The sequence below is a fragment of the Empidonax traillii genome, unplaced genomic scaffold (genome assembly GCF_003031625.1).
Source record: "Empidonax traillii isolate 1590-97213 ecotype Southwest subspecies unplaced genomic scaffold, ASM303162v1 scaffold343:size799674, whole genome shotgun sequence".
NCBI classification, from domain to species: domain Eukaryota; kingdom Metazoa; phylum Chordata; class Aves; order Passeriformes; family Tyrannidae; genus Empidonax; species Empidonax traillii.
In genome coordinates this window covers 186,775-207,058 of record NW_020955536.1, presented here as the reverse complement: position 1 = coordinate 207,058, position 20,284 = coordinate 186,775, and the positions used below count along the sequence as shown (strand labels likewise).

The 20,284-nt window shown below is 36.7% G+C and overlaps 1 protein-coding gene across 4 annotated transcripts in view; it reads left to right on the top strand.

Moving 5' to 3' along the window:
* Positions 1-6,638: 6,638 nt before the first annotated feature.
* Positions 6,639-20,284, top strand: part of SH3TC1 (SH3 domain and tetratricopeptide repeats 1) — a 31,155-nt gene continuing 17,509 nt past the window's right edge. For 2 of the 4 annotated variants that reach the window (XM_027892271.1, XM_027892275.1), the window contains exons 1-5: positions 6,639-6,746; positions 12,428-12,679; positions 15,017-15,091; positions 17,433-17,560; positions 20,069-20,174. In XM_027892271.1, the coding sequence (XP_027748072.1) occupies positions 12,472-12,679; positions 15,017-15,091; positions 17,433-17,560; positions 20,069-20,174 (517 nt within the window). In that variant the 5' untranslated portion in view covers positions 6,639-6,746; positions 12,428-12,471. Of the gene's footprint in view, positions 6,747-12,427; positions 12,680-15,016; positions 15,092-15,439; positions 15,543-17,432; positions 17,561-20,068; positions 20,175-20,284 lie in introns of those variants that run through there. The other 2 variants (XM_027892272.1, XM_027892274.1) reach the window with 2 other exon arrangements.

Below are 20,284 nucleotides of genomic sequence, written 5' to 3'. Positions count from 1 at the left end.
AAAATCCTCACGTAGCTCTGTCTGTAAGTGAGGCTTTGCCTGGTAAGATGTGTGAGAGTTTACAGGAACTTTCAGCACACACTGGCAGTGAACATACCTGGACTGGCAGACACCAGTAAAAAGCAGCTGTGATCGATACTTCTGTCTGTGTCCTCAGCTGCATCAAAGCTGTCCTGTACTATCTGTGTTGTTTTCCAGGTTTCATGTTACCAGGTGAAGGTCCCAGTCTATATGAAATAGCCTCGACCAAGCCTACCTAAAAGAGAACTTGAAATGTAAGTAAGGTTTGTGGACAGCATAGACACAGATGTCAATTAGAAAATAAAAAGGAATGCAAATATAAATAATATAATATTTTTTTCAAACATGAGAAAAATTGAAAAAAATACTACTGAATAGAATGAATGAACATGACACATACTCTGCATTCAGTAGAGCGAGTCCAGATTGTGTTATTGCTTATAATTTTGGGGTTTAGCTGCATACTCCTAAACTTAATAAGAATCTTTTTATAGCATGCCCCCGAATATTCACACCTTAACATCATTATTGCCAGTGATGGCAAGTGCAAATATATTTTATTTAATCAAAAGTCCATAAATGGAAATATAAGATAGTTCCAAGGCCAAAATTCCGACTAGAAGCAGCAAGAGTTTTGATGATTTTCAGACTCATATTGACAAAAGCTCTGCTGTGAATTATAAATAGAAAATTTTTCCTCATATTCCTCATATTTTTCAAGACTGTTGGTTGCTCTATACCATTTAAAGATTTTATTCGTCTTCTAAGAAATACTGCCTCAAGCACGCAAGGCTGGATACTTAAGCAGAAAGTGTTGTGCTTGTTATGTTTGTAATCACCTTTGAATATCCTTAGTTGTGGTGGCTGTGGCCAAATGTTCTAAAAGAATTAACATAACTGGAGAGAAGTTACTACAAGTTATAACTTGCACATTTGAGACCTTCTTCAAGTCTCAACTAGAGGGCAGCAGTAATTTGGAAAAATTCCAAATATTTTGCTAGTGTTACACAGAGGCAGACTTTTACAGCTATTTGAAGTCAAAATTATCACTATGGGATTTTCTATACTGTAGATATTTTGGTGGCAGGAGATGTTAATCCCAAACTATGGGAAAATCATATTTTGGGCCATGTTACAGCTAGTGAATGAAATAGATCTTATAGGACAATAAACTGAAATTCTATGACTGTTTCTAGCCTGGTGGCTATCTATTTTTGGGGTTTTCCAGGTATTCCATCAGGAATGTTCTTCCACAGAGCATCAGCAGAGGCAAAAGCGGGCTTTCATTTATACTGAATTCACATGGAAATATCTTTTCTCCACTTTGGATGCCTAAGGAAGTAAAAATTTACTTCCTCAATGCCAAAACTAGCTCACAAGAAATCTGTATTCCAAGTACATTCAAGCTCCCATAAATAAATTTCCCTCACCCTGCATTTGCTAGCACTAAGCAGAATCACCAAGCAGATGGGTAAAATTTCAGTTCTGCAAATTAAGTGTTTCAGTGTACAGCTAAGGATTGTGAAAGCTTCTGTCTTGAAAGTCTTTTTATCCATCCCAGAAGTGCTTTAGCATCCTTAAAAAAAAAAAAAAAAAAAAAAAAAGACTGTGAATATGTATATAGAAATATAAAAATATATTTCAAATGGTATACACTTATGCAAATCCTCAGAAGAGAGAAGGAATTGAAGCAGAGCTAAATATTCATTGCCACTGCTCCTTCCCCTTCTTTTTTAAGATCAAGGAGCTAAGGCTTTCTACTCCACTCCTCACAATAAACAGTTTTAGATATACTGACATAGTTTTCTCTGCTTTTAAAAAATAGCAGAAAAGCTGTGACAACCTAAGTGAGAAATCTCATTTGGGGAAAAAACCTTGATTAGTGCCCTGTTCTAAATGCTTAATGCAGGACTAGATGATCCTGAAGGTCTCTTCCAACCTGGATGATCATGTGATTTTTTGAAAAGTTTTCTCTGAAGGAAAAGAGACATCAAATCTATTTGAACAACATAATAAATAATTATAAATAATCTGTATTCAATATATCATCTATAAGAAGGTTTCCTTAAGAATAAACTCTTATTTCTACCTGTAAATTTCGAGCAGCTGAAAGTAGTTAACCTTTAATTAAAAATCAATTCACCTGATTATAAAAGGAAGTACCTATTTTTCATTAGAATTGTTGCAGTGCTGTAAAGATGGGGATTTAGCCTGCTAAAGGGTAAAAAAAATTTTTATTTTTTTTAAGGTGTTCTATGGGAGTTTAAAGATAACTTGAGTGGCATGTGGTTTTTTTTGTTGTTGTTTGTTTTGATTTTTTTTTCTTTTAATACTTGAAGGTTTGTAGAACAGAATTTTTGCTTCCACGTCAACATGCGTTCCCTCAATTCTTGAGGCTTGGTCAAACGTTTTAGAGGCCCTATTTACCAAGTGGTTTGTTAATCCTAGTAGACAATCTTAGTTTATTAATCCTTATAGACAAGAGAAGATGTAAGGAATTTAATTCTACTTTCAAAATGAACGAAAAATAGGGAAAACTAATCTCCTATGCCGAAGCTTGTGAGTACAAACTCTCTAAATGCATTTGGTTTGGGGTCATTGAGAAGTAAAAGCTTTCTGTGCTATATGCAACTCAAAAGTTCGTGTTTAATTTAGAGAGGCTGTTATCCCAGAAAATTAATCCTACTGAACTAGAGAATACAGGAATGAAATGATTAATCTAAGTGGTAAGTGTTAATTGCAATTTTTATTCTGAGCTGATCAAACTGTTTTAGAAGGTTTATCTTTCTCTAACATGTGAAGCCCTATGGTCCATGTCATGCCTGAGATGGCTGGATTCACAGTTCTGCAATTGCGTCCTTTCTTGTCTGCTGGCATTTGGATTCCAGCCCAAATTGCTTCCTTAGTAGGAGCATATTGGCTTTTTGGTCCACAGCTAAAAATGTCCTCAAGTGAGTAACAGTGTTTCTTGGGAGCTGCTGAATTTAGGAGGAAGCTCTGTCAGGTGTGTACCATGCTATTGCTTGTGCTCAGGAATAACAAGTTCAGTAACATCTATTATTAGCATGTTGTCAATTGTACGTTAACTTAGCTATTATGCAGTGGGTTATGTAAATAGCTTAGGAACTGTGTAAGTGGTGTAACAGCTGGATGTTTTGACTCAGCACTTTCCTGCAGACTCCAAGGCGACAGCATTTCCTTGCAGATGGATGGCAGTGTATTTTTCTTTTCATGTTTTCTGTTTTTCCTTTCTGAACCAGGCTGTGGAGCTGGGGTGGTGTTTTTTTAAGACCTGGGGGAAGTAAAGCTATCTGGGTTTCAAGCAGGCAGATGCAAAGATGACAGGACTCCAGAAGAAAACACTTTAACTCTCTAGCTAATTCCATATGCAGCTACTGTGGAGAGATAACACCCTAATCAAAAGGAAACATATGGCTAAACCTATTTCTGTGGAAGTTGTGTGTAAGTATAGCGTGAACATGATAACACAACTAATATCCATGCATGCTTATAATCTGGCTAAAGTTAATATAATTATTTGGGCGAGTTTGCTAAGTAAAAGATAGTCATTGTGAATTGCACTTCAAACTGAATGGATTTCACATCTAGGGGCTCAACTGATATTTCTTTGTGAACTTGGGAGTACAGATTGTATTATAGTACATTTCTTTCTAAGTGGGTGTACCTCAATAACTGGATGAAAGAGGAACCAGTAGAGACTAATTTAGCCAAGAAAGCAGTATCTTGTGTGACTTCAAATTTGTCATGTTGGCTGAAAATAGTGAAGAATGCTAATTTCAGCAAAACACGGAACAAAGAGGATCTTTTTATGATAAATTCCAGCAAGGGGAATTAAGCTTTACAACATTTATTAGATTTGAGATGAAAGAGATCAGACAGGAATTTAGTAAAGTGGATAGGAATATCCCTTCCTGCCTAAATCTGGTATTTTTATCAGTTATCAGTGAGTAGTCAAATGAATTGCACTTCAATCTGCTTACCCATTAACGTTAGTCCCTTTGGCAGTGGACTGTTCCTTCATAGGTATGTCCCCAGCTGTGATGACATAATAGTTATACTGGAAGGTACAAGTTGGCCTTAATACTAAAATGTGTTGTTTTTCCTAAAGCAAGCTGGTGCAGTGAAAAGCAGTCAGGCAAACATGCAGCTGCAGAAGAGCAGACAAACAGGATGGTGAAAAGCAATGCCTGAGAGAAACAATTAGAGGAAATGTCTTGTATCAACACACAATGTCCTCACCAGCCTCCTGTCAGCTTCTTTTAATAATCCTGAAATGATCAGGGACAACCCCCAAATAAAGAAGGTCATCAGGTCTTCATGTAATTTTATAAGTTTGGTGTTTTTGTTTGTTTGTTTGTTTGTTTTTTTTTTTTTTTTTTTTTCTTTTTAGTATAAGGAAACCTGAAAAAGATAGCTCAATTTACGGTTAATAAAACGTAGTATTAGGGATGTGATTACTAATATGGAAACCAATCTGTGCTACCTCTGTTTTTTTTCCTGTTTGCTGCAGTATATCGGTCTCTGGAGTTATTTCATGAGATCAGCTGTCCAATAAGGTTATTCAATTATATTTCTGTAATGCAGGCAGGTACTGTTTCAATAAGACAATAGAAAGTCCAGGGCCAACTTTTGATGTCATTATCCTGAAGCTGGAAACTTTGTTTCCTTGCTTCTGCTTAAACTGCATGTCAATACACCGCCAAGAACTGAAGTTCTGTTTGTGGTGTGATGAAATGCCATGGAGTGTTACTTACTTCAGAGTAAAATCATAGAGGAAGCTGGAGATTCCTGATCTAGTTGAAGATGCCCTGCTCATTGCAGGAGGGAGTTGGACTAGGTGACTTTTAAATGTCCCTTCCAACCCAAACTATTCTATGAGGCTAAGCAGATATGGAAAAGTGAGCTAAAGAGCCTTGGTGCTATTTTGTTACATTTCCTGAGGTAAGTTGCATCACTCCTAATTTCAGGACTCTAAAATAAAAATCAATTGAAACTTTTGAGATTTTAAGGACACACTAATCAGTCGTAGGTTCTACAGTGATTGGGACCTAGAAATAGGGAATGAAATATTTGTATTCATTGGGAAAAATATAGGCTTAGGTGGCTTTCTTTGTCTTTTGTTTGTTTTTGTTGGGTTTTTTTTTGTTTTTCTTCCAAACTACCTTGAATACACATAAAAGAAGAGGAATACCAGTGAAAAACTGAGGTTATAAAATGTAACTAAAGATTATCCTTAAATATATGTATAAATAAATGAATAAAAAATTTCGACTTCTATGAAAGTCATAGAAAACTAGCTAGTAAAATGGTGACAGAAATGTGGTGTTTCATGCTGTTAGCATAGTTACTACATAAATCAATGAAACCTGCAGTGGTATGCTTTGTGTACTCCATTACAGTGAAATATCAGATTATTTCCCCCTGGGATGATTGGTTAGTTTCAATTTATACAATTACTGGAGTACCTTCGACTTCATAATTTCTGGAGAGATGGAGAGTTCCCAAGCACACTGCGGGAACAGATTGGCCGATCAGTGTGAAGTAGCATTTATAATTCATATTAACATGGTGGGATGGGATGAAGTAAGATAAATGAGAGTATAATTTATAATTAATACCTTAAGTATAACGTTTAAAAACAATTTTAAAGTGCACGTTCCTTGAGACACATTGGCAGGAGTCACAGCTAAGTTCTGAAGGGTCTGTTTTTCTATTCTGCCTAGCAAGAGCTGTATGAGGGCAGCGGTGCAGTGTGGGACAGCCCATCACGTCAAACCCCGTTCTCCAGCTGCGGCCCATAGGCTCTCTGACTGTGTTCTGTCTTTTGGAACAGCACCCACCCTGCCAATATGCAGGCAACTGGTCAATAGCCTGATATCCCAAACATTGAGACGTTGCCAACTGAGGTAACTAACAGATGTGTGTGTGGTTTTGGAGTGGACACTGTCTGTTTGTTCTACTCCCATGTAGTCCCTGCTGCAATGCAGCCCACACTAATGGCATGTGAGGCACTTGATGCGTTATGTTCCAACAGCCTTGCTCAACTCCAAACTGATATTTAATGCAGCATCTGATATTTAATGCTGCCTAGTGCATGATAGATCTGCCAAACCATAACTTGATTTAGACCTGAGCATATCACTCAATTTGCTGTCAAACAATTTTTTGTCAGTGTTTTTTGTAGCTGGAATGATAGCAAGAAATCTAATTTTTTGATCAAAAGCAAAGGGGCGAAAAAGCCCTATGCTCCATCTGAAGGACCCTTTGTTACTTTTCTCTGAACAATGCTCACTTAGCACAATGGCCTGGATGTGTCCCTTGGAGCCTTCTAGCCACCAATGCAAAATGCCACAATGAATTATTGCTTTGAAAAACAGGAGTGTGTGAATGAACCTTCCAGCACACTTGATACATTTCTGGTTTGCATTAGGAACTTTAGTAGCTCAGCTCCATGCTCAAGAATGTTTCTTTTTTCTAAAAAAAAAAAAAAAAAAAAAAAAAAAAAAAGCTTTTGAATTAACAGTATCGGTTAATAGACAACTTTTTTGTACTTGCTACATCCAAGCTGGGCTGTGCAATCAACAGGAAAGATAAGAAGGTCAAACAGGAAGAGCTGTGCTGGAGTCAGTTTTGAGCAGAGCTGAGGAAGGCACAGATCTGCAGGCTCTTTAACAGCATGTTATAGTGAATCAGACCTGGAAAAGGTAGGAGAAGCCCTGTGCTCTATACCTGCATGTCCTTCTTTTGCTCTGTTTTAGGTACTATTCATCTGGTATTTTACTGTAGTTTATTGTCAGTGTGTTAGAATTGTGGCCAGTTAAGCAGGGGTAATTTCCGTAGTGTTCAGTGCTTTGGTGTGTCCATAGTGAAATGACTGGAAAATATGTGTAAATGTGATCTGTTATGGTTCTGAAAACCTGCTGGGAGTTCCTGTGCTGCTCTGTCTTCCCTCTTCCAGGTAGTACTGTGTGAGCTGAGCTGCTGTTAAGTAGCACAACAGCTCCTACTTTATTCTTCTGCATTAGCTGCCACAGGCCAAATTCTGTCATATCTAGCACTCAAAATCAAGTACTGAGGTTCACAGATGCCTTTTATAGTTTTATAACAGGGATCTTTTTTTTTTTTTTTTTAAAGCACCCCTAAAGTTTATGCCTGATTTTAAGCAATTATGTGATTGTGGATTTTAGTATCCAGTTTTCCATATCTAAAATTGGAAATTTTGGACTTATGGTGCTTTCATAGCTGGGTTGAGGGTAGAAAGTGTATTTCAGTGCCACTGAGATATGAAGAAAATTAATCGTAAGGGAGGGTTAAAACTTTTAAAGGAATCTGTTACATCTCTGAAGCTTGTTAGGGCTTTTCTTGTTTATAGACCAACTTGAACAATGATACTGCTTGCAACATTGTTTACTGAGATTTGCTAACTAACCTAAAGCTATTTCAGTGATAAAGGAGTCAGTCTTCCACTTCAGGAGAGTACTCAGATTCTTAAGTCTCTCTACTCTGATTATAGATTTGCTTTACCTTTCTGTGTAATACATAAAAATAAGGTGTTTTCTATACAGAATCTAATATGGATTTTTTTAAATATTCATGCCTGTGACTGAATTTCATGGAGATCAAGGCTGTGATTTACTCTCTCTGAGGACAAAGTTTATAGCGATTGTGGCTTTAAGATGTTTGTAGGCTTATACAAAAGATGCAAAACAAATGGGAGTTGAAACTGTGAAGAAGGAATAATAAAACAACTACTCAAGCATCATTTTGAAAAATGACCTAGATTAACTGAGGGCAATACAGTGGGAACACTGAGGTGTTGTATAACATTTAGGATGTACAGGAGATGAAGCAGAGCAGATGATCAAGGATGTACACGCAGCCAAATGTGCTTTAAATGAAGGCAATGCAGGCTTCACTAGCTGTCTTTTGGTGGTTTGGAACACTGGAGGAACATAATACACTAGAAGGAATGAGTAAAAATTTGGGAGCTATCAGAGTTCAGATCCATCAGGAGCTCAGGCGAGATGAGGGGAGAAACAAACATTGTTGCTGCTCCTTTTCTCTGGGTAAGATAGAAATTGGTGCACAGAGCAGCAGGGCAGTAACCTTGTACCATCCAGGATGTTTATAACGTGTGAATAATCCACTTGGAGTACATTATTTCAGCCCTATATTCAGCTCTGAACTTCTCCAGCACTTGTGCATGACTGCAAATAATCTGTCTCTGTAAAACTAGAATAATTATAGTTGCCACTGCCATTGATTACTTGAAACTAGTCATTAGAAAGTTGTCCTGAGCCTCCTAGAGGGAAGATGATGAATTAAAGAAATACTCTATTGCATGCACATTTTAGGCAACTGGTTCAAACATAGCCCATTTTTATATACTGAGTCCTTGTTTCATACTTAGAAATAAACCTTTAAAGGGAGAGAGTGTTCAGTGGATGTTATTGGTTTCCTCCTTCAACACCCCTTAAATGGAAAGGAACTGGTGGGAGAGTGTTCCTGTCATCCACAACACCTCTTAAAACAATAATAAAAGGCAAGGGAAAAAAACAACTCTCAACATACATAGTTAGGGAAATGGAAAATGTCAAGCTATAGGTGCTTGTTTTTTTTCTCTGGGTAGCTGTGCTTTGAAAACATTCAGTAAAAAGGAAGCAACGACACAGGGAAAAGCATGACAGAGGAATTGTTCTATTCAACTTCCAATAGAAGAAAGTCTTATTTTCACCTCATGTTCAACAGCTGTTGAATACAGACCTTTCCTGCATGTTGTGCCCTGTGAGAAGTGAAGGGGAAGGTGGAGGGTGGTCGAGCCTCACAAACCTGGACAGGTGCTGCCACTGTCTCTGTGTGGGACAGCACACAGAGCCATTGGACACATTCCCAACATCCAGGGAGCTCGTACCACAGGGAGAGAGGATACCAGTGCACCCAGTAGCACTCAAGGTGTTGAGCTGTCCAGCATCTGCCTCTCTTCTCTCTCTGCTCATCCCTAGTGCAAGTGCATCCCCAAGAAAGAGAGGGTCCCCCAGAGCAGTGGGGAGTGCCACATCTTGTGTGCATGGCTCTTATTTTGAGTAGAGGTTGGATCTGGTTTTGGAAAAAAACAAGGATATCATTAACTTTTATGGCCAACATCCTGCACCAAACAGGAATTTCTTGGTCAAGTCTCAAAGAGCATGAGAAAAATAATTTTGTCTAAATTATAAATAAAGCGCTTAGTCAGTGCACATAAATGTAGATTGTAAGAGCATGTTACAGAAAACAAACTTTATATGGTGAGTGGTAGATCTTAAATCTTGAAGATCTTAATCTTGTGTTTGTTGCTATCAACAAATGGCTAGTTGCTAACTTAGCATTATACTTACTAGCATTATAGATTTATGAAAAAATCTCTAATGAGAATGACTCAAGCACTGCAGTTTAATACTCTCTAAAACTGTTTTATGTTGGAAGAATATTTTCTCTGGTTTTGTGCCATTGAATCTGCTTTAATTTGTGCTGGAACAGTTTAGTAATTGATGAGAAAGAATCAACATAATAAATAGGGTGATTATACTGTAGAGTTGCTTATGTGTTATGGTTTTGCTCCTTGGGGTACTTACAGGATAGTTAAGATAAATAGTATAGTGATACGTAAAGTTCTATGAAAACTTTGTCACTTGGGACCAAATTACTGTCACTTGGGACACATTTAGATGCTAAAAAAAAACATTCAAAAGAGCCTAGGTAGGCTAGGTGCCTAGCTACAGGGAAGTTATTTCCTGTCTTGTTCTCAGTATTTATACAGAACCACATGGGTTGATAGTTAAGGTAAACATTAAAAATGGAAAAAGAATTGACAGAAGAGAGCATGACTGTTAAAAGTGTTTGAGATGTGAGTTTTCTTTTTGTGCATCTTGGAAGAGCCAAGTGAAATCATGTACAACATACCTGTTTTGCTTTTCTTTCATTCTTTGATTTTTTTTTTTCCCCCCCCTTGGCTTAGGCTCTGGCATACTATGACTGAATCTTCTTAAACAGGTTATATCCATTTTGATTTCTTCAGATGTCCTACTTGCTCTTGCAGCACCAAGCTTTATAAGTTCTTTCACAGCCCTGTATATATGTTATTTTTACCAATATAAAACTGATGCAGAAGACATGAGAAGTTAATCGGTGTCTCTTCTCCAACTCAACTGAACTCTAGTAATTCAGGTCAGAGTTTATTTGTTTTCCTAAATTCTGTGGAGGATGATATTTTTGCTTGTGGATAGGAGCTTATGGAAAAAATTAATAATCTGAACACTGAATTTCATTTCTGGGATTAAGGGTAATCCTGATCTAAAAATAACAACTGGCTTTGGATTCATAGAACTGTAATTTAAATAACTACCCTTGGAATTCAATTATTATCACAATATTTACATCTTTTTTAAGAGGAGATACTACTTTTTACCAAATATATGGTAGAAGAATATTTAATTCCTACGTGTGAAAATTGGAATGTGTTACATATAATCTTGGTACAGTACTGAAAAGAATAGTGTTAGCTACTGTCATTACTTTAAGGAAAAGATCAGCTGCATAAATGGAAAAGCCTATCCCTCACAAAGTGAGTTTGGCCTCTGGCAGGCCTGTGTTTTTAATAGTTTATAACTAGGTCATCATGTCTGATAGGCAGTTTTTCCAGGAAGTTAGTGAGAGAAATGCATCTAAAGTCTGAATGACAATATTAACCAAATATGTTAGTGAAAATGTTCTTTACTGAGAGAAGGCATGAAAATTACTTCTTTGAGTTACTACCTGTGTTTCGTTGCTGTATATGAATATATACACGTCGCTTAATATGGAGAACTGCAATGCAGTACCAAAAGCATCTTTTGAAAAACAGTAAAGTGGGACAATTAACACAGTAGAACAACATCCAACCTAATTTCTTTATACTTCATTAACTTATGGTCTTGTGGTAGATATGCTTATGGTTTAAATTCCCTGAGCTGGTTATACCATGTGTAACTATACCTCATTTATTTCTTATAATTGCATAACTTGCCTCTGTCTATATATATTTTACTGTTTTTTCAAGAAGTGCTCACTTGGAGTAAAGGTCTCAGTGACTGGAAAGCAATATGAAAATTGTCAGGCAGATCCCGCCTTGTTCCGTATCCCTGCCTGGCATGGCAGGCAGCTGGGAACTGTTGTGCTGTTCATGTTGGCGCTTGGTTTGCTCAGGTTTAGGGATTCATGACATGAAGCTTGGAGGACAAGAAGTGTTGGAAGGCACAGATGTAAAGAAGCAAGCCGAAACAATGTGCTTTGAACATCCCAATGCATGGTAAATGGAGAAGGGAGAAACTTCCTGACCAGTCTAAAGGCAGGTCATAAGGTCACTAGGTGACCAGGCATTAGTCTGAGGTCTTAGCAGAGCAAAGGTAATCTTTTATCTACAGCTTTAGATTTAACCAAATTCTGCTGGCAAACAAATGAGAGAGGAATTTTCATGAGGATTACAAGTTTCTATACTCATAATGAATATAGCTCATTAACAAGTATGACCGGAGTAAACATAGAGGAATTTGGATTAAGCCCAAATGACAGGACTAAATCAAAATCTATCCTGTGGCTTTAGGAGATTCCCTAGAGACATGTTAAAACCCACTGAGGAAAAGGGTCTAAATATCAGTGGGCATGTGCTGGCTACGTGAGTCACGCCCGTTGTGGATGCATTGGCTGATGTCTTGACTGTGTCTTCCCGAAGCTGAAGTAGCTTGTGCCCAAGAAATGGAATTGCACCATGTCTCATGTCAGCGCCTAGAGGGACCAGTGAAGCTTGCAACTACTTGTGCTCTATTTCTATTTCAATTCATTTTCCTGATGTTCATGCCAATAAGAGTCTTGCTGCCAGTCTCAGCCTCTAGCTTAATTCTTCCGCTTTACTGCAAAGTAATATTTAGATCCTTGCATGCAAACCTTCCTTGTTGTTTGAAATAAGCATGCAGTACCCGTTCCACTCTTGTCGCCTTTAGAAAATGATGTTTTTCCCCTGCAATGCCTCTGTTAATGTGAATGATGCTATCCCTTGGAGGTTCTGCTTTAAAGCTGACCAAAAAAGAATAATTAGCAGTGGGCACAAGTACATTTCACTTCAGGCCTTGGATTTTGCTATTAGCAAAGTGTATTGCTTTGTTGCTAAAGCAGTGATGCCACCCGATTTCAGGAGCTTTTTCTGGGATGAATTTGGGTATTACACAACAATTTCTCTGAAAGAAGTCTAAAGCAAGTTCTTTAATCCATGTTACAATTAAAAATAACTCCTTCAGGAAAGGGATGGCTCTTGAATAAGTGCATCTATTCTGACTGTTGGAAAAAATATTACCGTTCTTTTTCTTTCCCCCAGATTGTTGATAATGTTAATTGCATCACTGTGAAGAACTTCAAATTATGGAGAGTTCAGCAATGGGAGAGAGCACATCCATGCTCAGCATTAATGCTGCCTTCCCTGGTCTGGAGAGAAAGGAAGAAAAAAAATTGGAGAGGAAAGAAATGGAGCAGGGAAGGTGCAGGTCTGACTGCAAACACGTGGAGGGCAGTGCTACCATCAGCACTGTCAGGGATGGAGTCGGGATTGATGTGTTGCAAGAACAGATGGGTAAGACCTCAAATAATATAACCTGGTCACTCTGCTCTTGACTTCTCTATGTGTTTAAATTACTTTTAACTGTGCACAAGCTGAGAACTGTCATGGGTCTTCCCAGCTGAGCATTTTTTGAAATACAAGTGGCTATATTTCCTCCATGGCAATACTGCATAGATTGGGCTATTGAACAATCTGTTTTGAAATTCACTTTGGGCAGACAAATGGATTATCCATCAGTAAGATAAGAGGAGATGAAAGTCACCAGAATACTGAAATGCAACTTTTGTCTAGCACTTTTTGCTATATCTTTAACGCTCATAAACCAAGTTAGATTGTGTGTTTCTGTTGTAATACATTTTTAAATTTTCTTTTCAAATCAAAAGGTGTAATACTGTAATTTTATTTGTGCGAGTGGAAATGTACATCATACAAGTCAGAAGCACCTTTTGAGTGGAAGGGTGTAGTGGCATAGGTAAGAGCCATGGCCAGGCTCTTATTTTACAATAGGTTCAAGGGCTTTCTGAATGTGAAAATACTTCAAACGATGATGGAAAAACTATTTCACTTAAAATTTTATGTCCTGTGATTTACACAATTTTTTTCTGTTCACAACAGCAACTCTTCTGACATCAAATACCAGGTACAAGCATCTCAGGGCAATATAAAGTTTGTCTTCAGCTTGCCAAGAAGTATGCAAGTCATTCCATTAAGCTGGGATGGGGATGGAGTCCATTTTGAGTTTTTGAATCTAATTATAGCACTTTTAAATGTTTAAACAGATTTAAACTGTATTTATAGTAACTCTCATACTTTTACTCAAGTTTAATAGCAAACTATTATTTTAAATTGAATTACGAGTAATTAAAATGCTTGCACATAGATTTTGCTTTATTTCTTGATTTCTGTGACTTAGGAAAGCTTTAAATATTACCTAATGTATGTTAATGTCTTGATAAATACCTTTCAAAAAATTTATATCTGGTAATATCAAAATAATTGTGATGACAAGTTCATGCACCAAAAACATGTGCTAATTTGTTGTCCTAATCAACTATTAAGTGATTCTCAAACCCATTGATAACAGGTTGTCAAAGTTTTGACAATTGCTCTGTTAATACTTCTAAAACAAGAAAAGCAGAACTACAACCAATTAAGCTCTGGGGAACTTAAATTTAGAATGCTTCCTTAATATAGTCAGCCTACACTGCAGTGAGTGCACTATCAAGTTTCTATTTAAAAGCAAATATAATTGAGTAGAGATTAAAAAACCACCAAAACCAACCAACCAAAAAAATCAAGCAAAATCCCAATGCCCCTGTCAAACACCGAACCAAAAGTGTTTCGGGACTGCAGTCTCCAGTTCTAGTATTCACTAGTAATAGGCCTTAAAGATTGTTTTTAATGCTCTTTTTTTTTTTTTTTTTTTTTGGTGGAATAGGAAGACTGTTTTTATCTATTTGCATAACTTTGTTCATGTAACATCAATAGATGCACTTGAGGGAAGATGCAAAAGACTTGGAAATTACCATATCCTACTGTATAACAGGAGATTTTTTTCTTAAAAGCAGAGGAAAATATCTTGGGATACATGAAAGTTGCCTCAGAAGTTTTCTTCCAAAAATGAAAGATCCATTTCTCCCACTCTTATTCTTAGAAATATCAAACCTTATCTTCACTGATTTTTGTTGAGGAAACCTTGAGAAAATGGAATTGGTTGGAGTGGGTGTTTCTTCAGCATAAAAATATATCATTCCCAAAAGAACTGGAAGAAATATGGACTAAAAGAAAAAAAGCAAATTACTATTAACATAAAGTATACCTAATTTGTATTCTTTTTCTAAAACTTTAAATCACTAGATTTTTACAGTACCACCTCCAAGGTATTAAACCCTTAACAGATAGAGAAGGATTAGTGCTTCTTGTGTGATTTGATTTAAGACACATATATCATAACTAGTTTATACCAATGAAGCACCAGTGGAGGCCACTTTTTAGTGTAGGTGTAAAGAAAGAGAAAATGCAGTCTGATTCTTGCTGCCTCCCGAAGGGGAATTCAGTTTCCTGAGAAGCTGCTTTTCCACCAATTCTCCATTTTGAAACTTTGCATAAAAATGAAATCAAGATGCAACTTCCCGTGCTCCAGTAGGAGAGAAATGTTCTGCAGACACTTTTTGAGGGTTTTGGGAATTATACATCAGGAAGGGGAGAAAATAGTTATTTTCTCCTAGTAAGTACCTGATGCATCAAATGCTTTGGAAGTGGGGGACGTTTGAAGTTGTTTTTTTTGTGTGTGTGAGTTATATGGACTTAGAAAATGCACATAACCATTTCTTTCATTTATCATAATAGAGTGTTCCCAAAGTGAAAAATGCATGAATATCAGTTCAAGGATCTTTCCAAATCAGGCAGAGAATTTTCCAACTGGTAAGACATTTTTCCCCATGATATCTTATAGATATTATGCTTTTCTCATTGCTTACTACTTTTTTTTTTTTTTAATTGAGACAACTCAACTATGTCAACATGTTCAGTTGTCAGTCCTATAGAGTTTTTATTGTCCTGCATAGCACATGTGAAGCGTCCAACTTCTACATGAGATTTGTTAAGAGTTTCTCATAAAAAGAGGGAATAACTGCTACAAAAGCTAGAGATAATTTATGGACTATATCACAATTGTTAAGGGAAAAAAAAAAAAGGCAAATGAAAAGTTCATTGGTTATCTGATGTATGAGTTTCAGTCCTTCCAATGTTTTTTTTTTTTTTTTTGTCCAGTTTGAGACCTTTCCAAATCTCAATTTTAATTTTTTTTTAGAATTTTTGTTTCTTTAATGCTGTGTTTTCAATGAAGTGGCAATTGAGTGCAGTTCTTCAGTAAGTAAGTACAGTGGGCTTCCCCTCTGGAGGGCTCATGGCAGGCTCTGTGAATTGAGGGTCTTGGCGCATTTCCCTTCTCTTGCTTGTGGAGGAAGAGAAGTAGCCATGAAAAACAATGCTGGGATGTACTCTGATTTCTGGATTGATCTGACAAATCACATCAGTGGTAGACAGTTTTCCCCAGGTATGTGGTTATTTGCACTTAATTTATTTGTGCTTATATACCTTCTTGTCTCACTCTGTACAGAATTTGAGCTCTTTGTTACTGGGGGTATGGATCAGAGCTCACAGAAGCAGATGGCAAGATTACCATAGGATTTTTGGACCATATTTAATTTCTATAAGCCATTAATAGTTGTGGGGTTTTTTTGACAGAAGCAGCCACATTTCTGTTGTCTTCATTCAAATTCAGTATTATTTCAGTAACATTAACTTTATAGAAAACTTAAATGTGTTTCTGCAATTGCATATTTAACTCAGTATCAATCTGACTATTTAAAACAAAAATACAAACTAAGTAATAGTCTTGTGTCATTATTTTTTATGGCTTCAGGTAAAATGAAAAGGGCAACAATTCTTTTCCTTAATAGTGATCTGAATAACATTCAAATACACTAGTTTGTGTTCTTTGTACTAACAACTGACGGTATGACCACAGCTTAAACAGAGAGGTCTTGTAATTCAGTAACACTGCTTTATATTTCTGAGCCATTCTTCTTGACCTTAAAGTAATGAGTAATTTAGGCGCAAATCATGGTAAAAGTCCTGGGAACATACATAGGAAACCCTCTGAAAACAGATTAAGGTACATTATCTTAAACTAGAATGTGAAAAATATCTATTTTACCTAACTAAAAGGTGAATCTCAGAGGAGGTGGAATATTTTAGCATGCACAACAGTCCCATTTATTGCTAGAAGTGTGACCTATTTACACACTTTGCAATTGGAACTCTTCCTAAGCGGGTGTTATTGGCTTACACACCCATCTGTTTATCTGGAAACTTATGATTTACTGTTATTGAGCTAAATTAGTGAAATAATGCAGAATGAAAGCAGCATTACCAAAGATCCTCTTTATCTAGGGAAGCTAGCTGGAACTATACCATTAGCTTCAATAAAATCTTCTCATAAATAGATGTCAGAAGCTGAGAACAGGTATCTAGCTGCTTTTGGATGTGATGGGAAAATCGTGTATGTGAACTTTTAGTTGGACCAGCCATTTGGTTGGTACTGTTCAACCAGCTTAGTTGAGAAAGAGCTTTTTCAATATTCAATTTCTAAAAGCCTTCTGAAGTACTGGGGTGACATGTCAGATAACTATGAATTTAAAATTAGCATAAAGAGTTGTTGTAACATGCTGAACTATCTTTGGCTTTGGTTGTCAGTTCTGGGTTGTTTTGGTCTTTGTTTTTTGTGGTTTTTTTTTTTTTTTTTGGTAATGGCTATATCTGTTTGCCTTGGTGTTGTTTGTATTTGTTTGTTGTTTGTTTGTTTTTTTTTTATATATATGCATGGGATATTTAGGAATCTGGGCATGTTCACAATGTCTATAGAGCTGTCTAATTTGACAAATTACCAATCTGTTTGCTTTTTTCCTATTTTCCATCCATAAGTGTCAGTTGTTTCCCAAAATGTCTACAGACCTGCTTATCATGCTCCTTTGTATACCTGTAGGCTTTATTATGAAAAATTGTTTCATGCTAGGCTCCTATGTCTACTGGATAAATAAAAAATGTAAAAGAAACATGCAGCAGATGAATTTCTGTGCTACTCTCTCTGAAGCTGAAAAAATACATTTTAATATGTATTCTATGATTTTTGAGGGATTTTCTGGTTCTCCAAAGCTGAGTTACAGAACTTGTAGCACTGAAAATGGATGTCATTCTCCAGATATCTCCTTGAAGTTAACAATGGTAAGACGAAAGAGTGGATGTCCTGATCCCAAACTCCAAAGACAGCTCAGAGGGCAGCTTCGTCTTCTTGAAAATGACAGCAGGGAGGTGATGGCAGTTTTCAGTGTAAGTCGATTGCTTGGAAATTGTTTTATTCATTCAGAGAATATACCATGTGCTACTGGAACAGTCTGAAAGATATTGGGGGTCCATTTCCATCTACATGCTGCATGCTTGATTTTAAGTAACCAGCATTTCCCGTCGCCCAAAACCACATGGGGACTTTAGAAATACTAAATTACTGAAACAGACTGGCAAATTGATGTACAATAAATAAACCCAGCTTAAGACATTGAAGGGTTTTACTTTAAAACATTCTGCTTTGATTTACAAATCAAATACAAAAGGAAATAAGGGTTTTCTGAATTTTTTGGTTTTTTATTTGCCCTCATATTGACTCTTCACTTCACTTCAGTTTCCAGTCACTTGGAGTTACTTGGCATGCAAGTGACCTGGGAAGCTCACTACTAAGCCAAAGAGGAAGTCTGAAGGAGAATAGCCTAAATATTGGACTTCCTAAGGCTTAATGGATGTTGCTCTAAATAGCACACAAGAGTTGGCCAAATTTTATTACTCTTTTTGATTTGTTTGTATATAGGAAACTTGTCCTCTACAACCAATGAGGTTTACTTTGAATACAGGTTAGTCTTCTCTTCCTTCTTGATAAAAGAGCAGAATGATACCACTTGATCTCCTTTTTTTTTTTTCTGTCTGAGCCAGCCTCCTTCACTTGCAAACCAAACCACTGAAATCTTACTTAGTTAAGGTTATGACTGCCTTGGACATACGTGTTTCTACACCAATTTCCTCTCATGTGTTGTGAAGTCTGCATGACCAGGCTGCTGTTTCTGTGGCTGTGAAAACAATCTGTACTCCTGCTGCTCTGGATTTTGTTTAGAGGGAAATGGGGAAAGGGTGATGGGATCAGGAGGCAAAGGAACACAGCCATACGAGTAGACTGGATTGTGGCCTTATTGGAAACAGACTGGGGAAAGACTTTGAAGGAAACAAGATTGATAATGATAAGTTTCCTTAGAGTGTTGTTTTGATATTTGGCAGCACATAAAGCCCCTGAGGCTGACATACTTTAGCATGTGTTGGTAATTTATTAATCGCTTTCAGGCTCTCATTAATATGTAATCTAGTGTAGAAAGGGGCATGCAGAAGATCAAAGCAGTGATGAGGCATGTCCGCTGAGGAGGCCTAGGTTGGACTTTTGTATTTTAATCTGTTCAGGTTGTGTGAATTGAAAAAATGGAAGTTGAACAGAATTAATTCAAAGACATTTTAAAATTGTGATGTAACAGTCATAAAAATCAGTGGAACAGTTCCATCTTGCTCCTATTACAGAAGAAGTTGGAGAGACAATTTTTTCCCTCCCTGTCTTGAGTTAGTCAGTTCCTTGATCAGTCCTTAAATTGTTTTAAGCTGCATTTCAATTTTGATGTAATGGGAGCAAGGGTGCAAATATGGGAAATGTTAGCTTGTGTTGTATATAAACATACCTGTTATATATGTGACTTACTCTCTGAGATAGTGGTTCAGATACTTCTCTTATAAATTACCACAGTTTTTTGTATTTCCCTGAAAGACTATAGCCAGCATCATTGGAGAGCCCTGTTTTTAATCTACTAACTGAAGTGCAAGCACTCTCTATTAGAACTCTATGGTTAGAATCCATCAAAGTGTATATTTTTTTCACTTACTTGAAGGTTTTTGTAATTGCTCCTTTAAGCACTTCTGAAATTTCCTAAAGTCCATCATTACTGTTTGTAATAATAATTGCTAATCTTTGTTAAAAGTGTAATCTGATGCTATCCTAGCAATGTGAATCTGTATGAATGAGGACAAAAGGATCTTTCTGCACTTTTTCTTTTTTTTAAATAATACTTCAGTACATTTAATTGTTTTAATAACGGAAAGAGTAAACTCAGGAATGACTGTTCAGTATTTCTTCTGGAAGTGACTGAAGATATTTGGAAGTAGGTTCAAAGTTGAATCAAAGGAGCTTTATTTTCATGTGTACAGAGCCCTGAGGATAATGTACAGTAGAAGGTTGTAGATCCAAAAAATTCACAGTAGTTCAAGTGACTTAGAGAAATTTTAAATAAAAAAAAACCAAAGTAGCTCCTTTCCATTTTTTAATATTAATGATCATGTGTCTGACAAAGGCAGTTCCCAAGATGTAAATTTCTCTATGCTAGGAATGTAATCTTGGAAAGAACTACTAGATGTTTGCCTGGTTTTGACATTCTCTTTAGAGGACACTGGTGACTATACATAGACATTTCTGAACTAGACAAACCTTTAGTCTCCATGTGGTGAGGGAGCTCTTTATTTCCTCTGTAAATTAACCTCACTGAAACTGTTGGTACAACTGTTAAGCAGAAGTCAGATTAAAACTGAACTCACTCTGTCTTGTAGGTATATATTAAAAACCAGATATCTCATATAGGTAAAGTCCTGCAAGATTTTTTAATCCTTCTTAATGTACAGCATTTTAGCTATGCATTAGTGACAAATTGTGTTTGAGTCTAGTATAATTGTAATTAAAGTACTGTTTTTGATTTTTAGGAGCTCTCTGCCAGACTCCTGTCTATTCATAGTGATCAAGATCTAATAGTGGTGACGTTTAAAACTTTTGAGGAAATATGGAAGTTTCGAACCTACCACTCACTGGGTAAAGTTGTTTAACCATACAGCAGTTCAATATGATTTTTGTATTCATCTGCAGACAATGTCTGATTGGAAAAGGTTCTCAGATACATGGTGGGATTTTTGGGGCGGCCC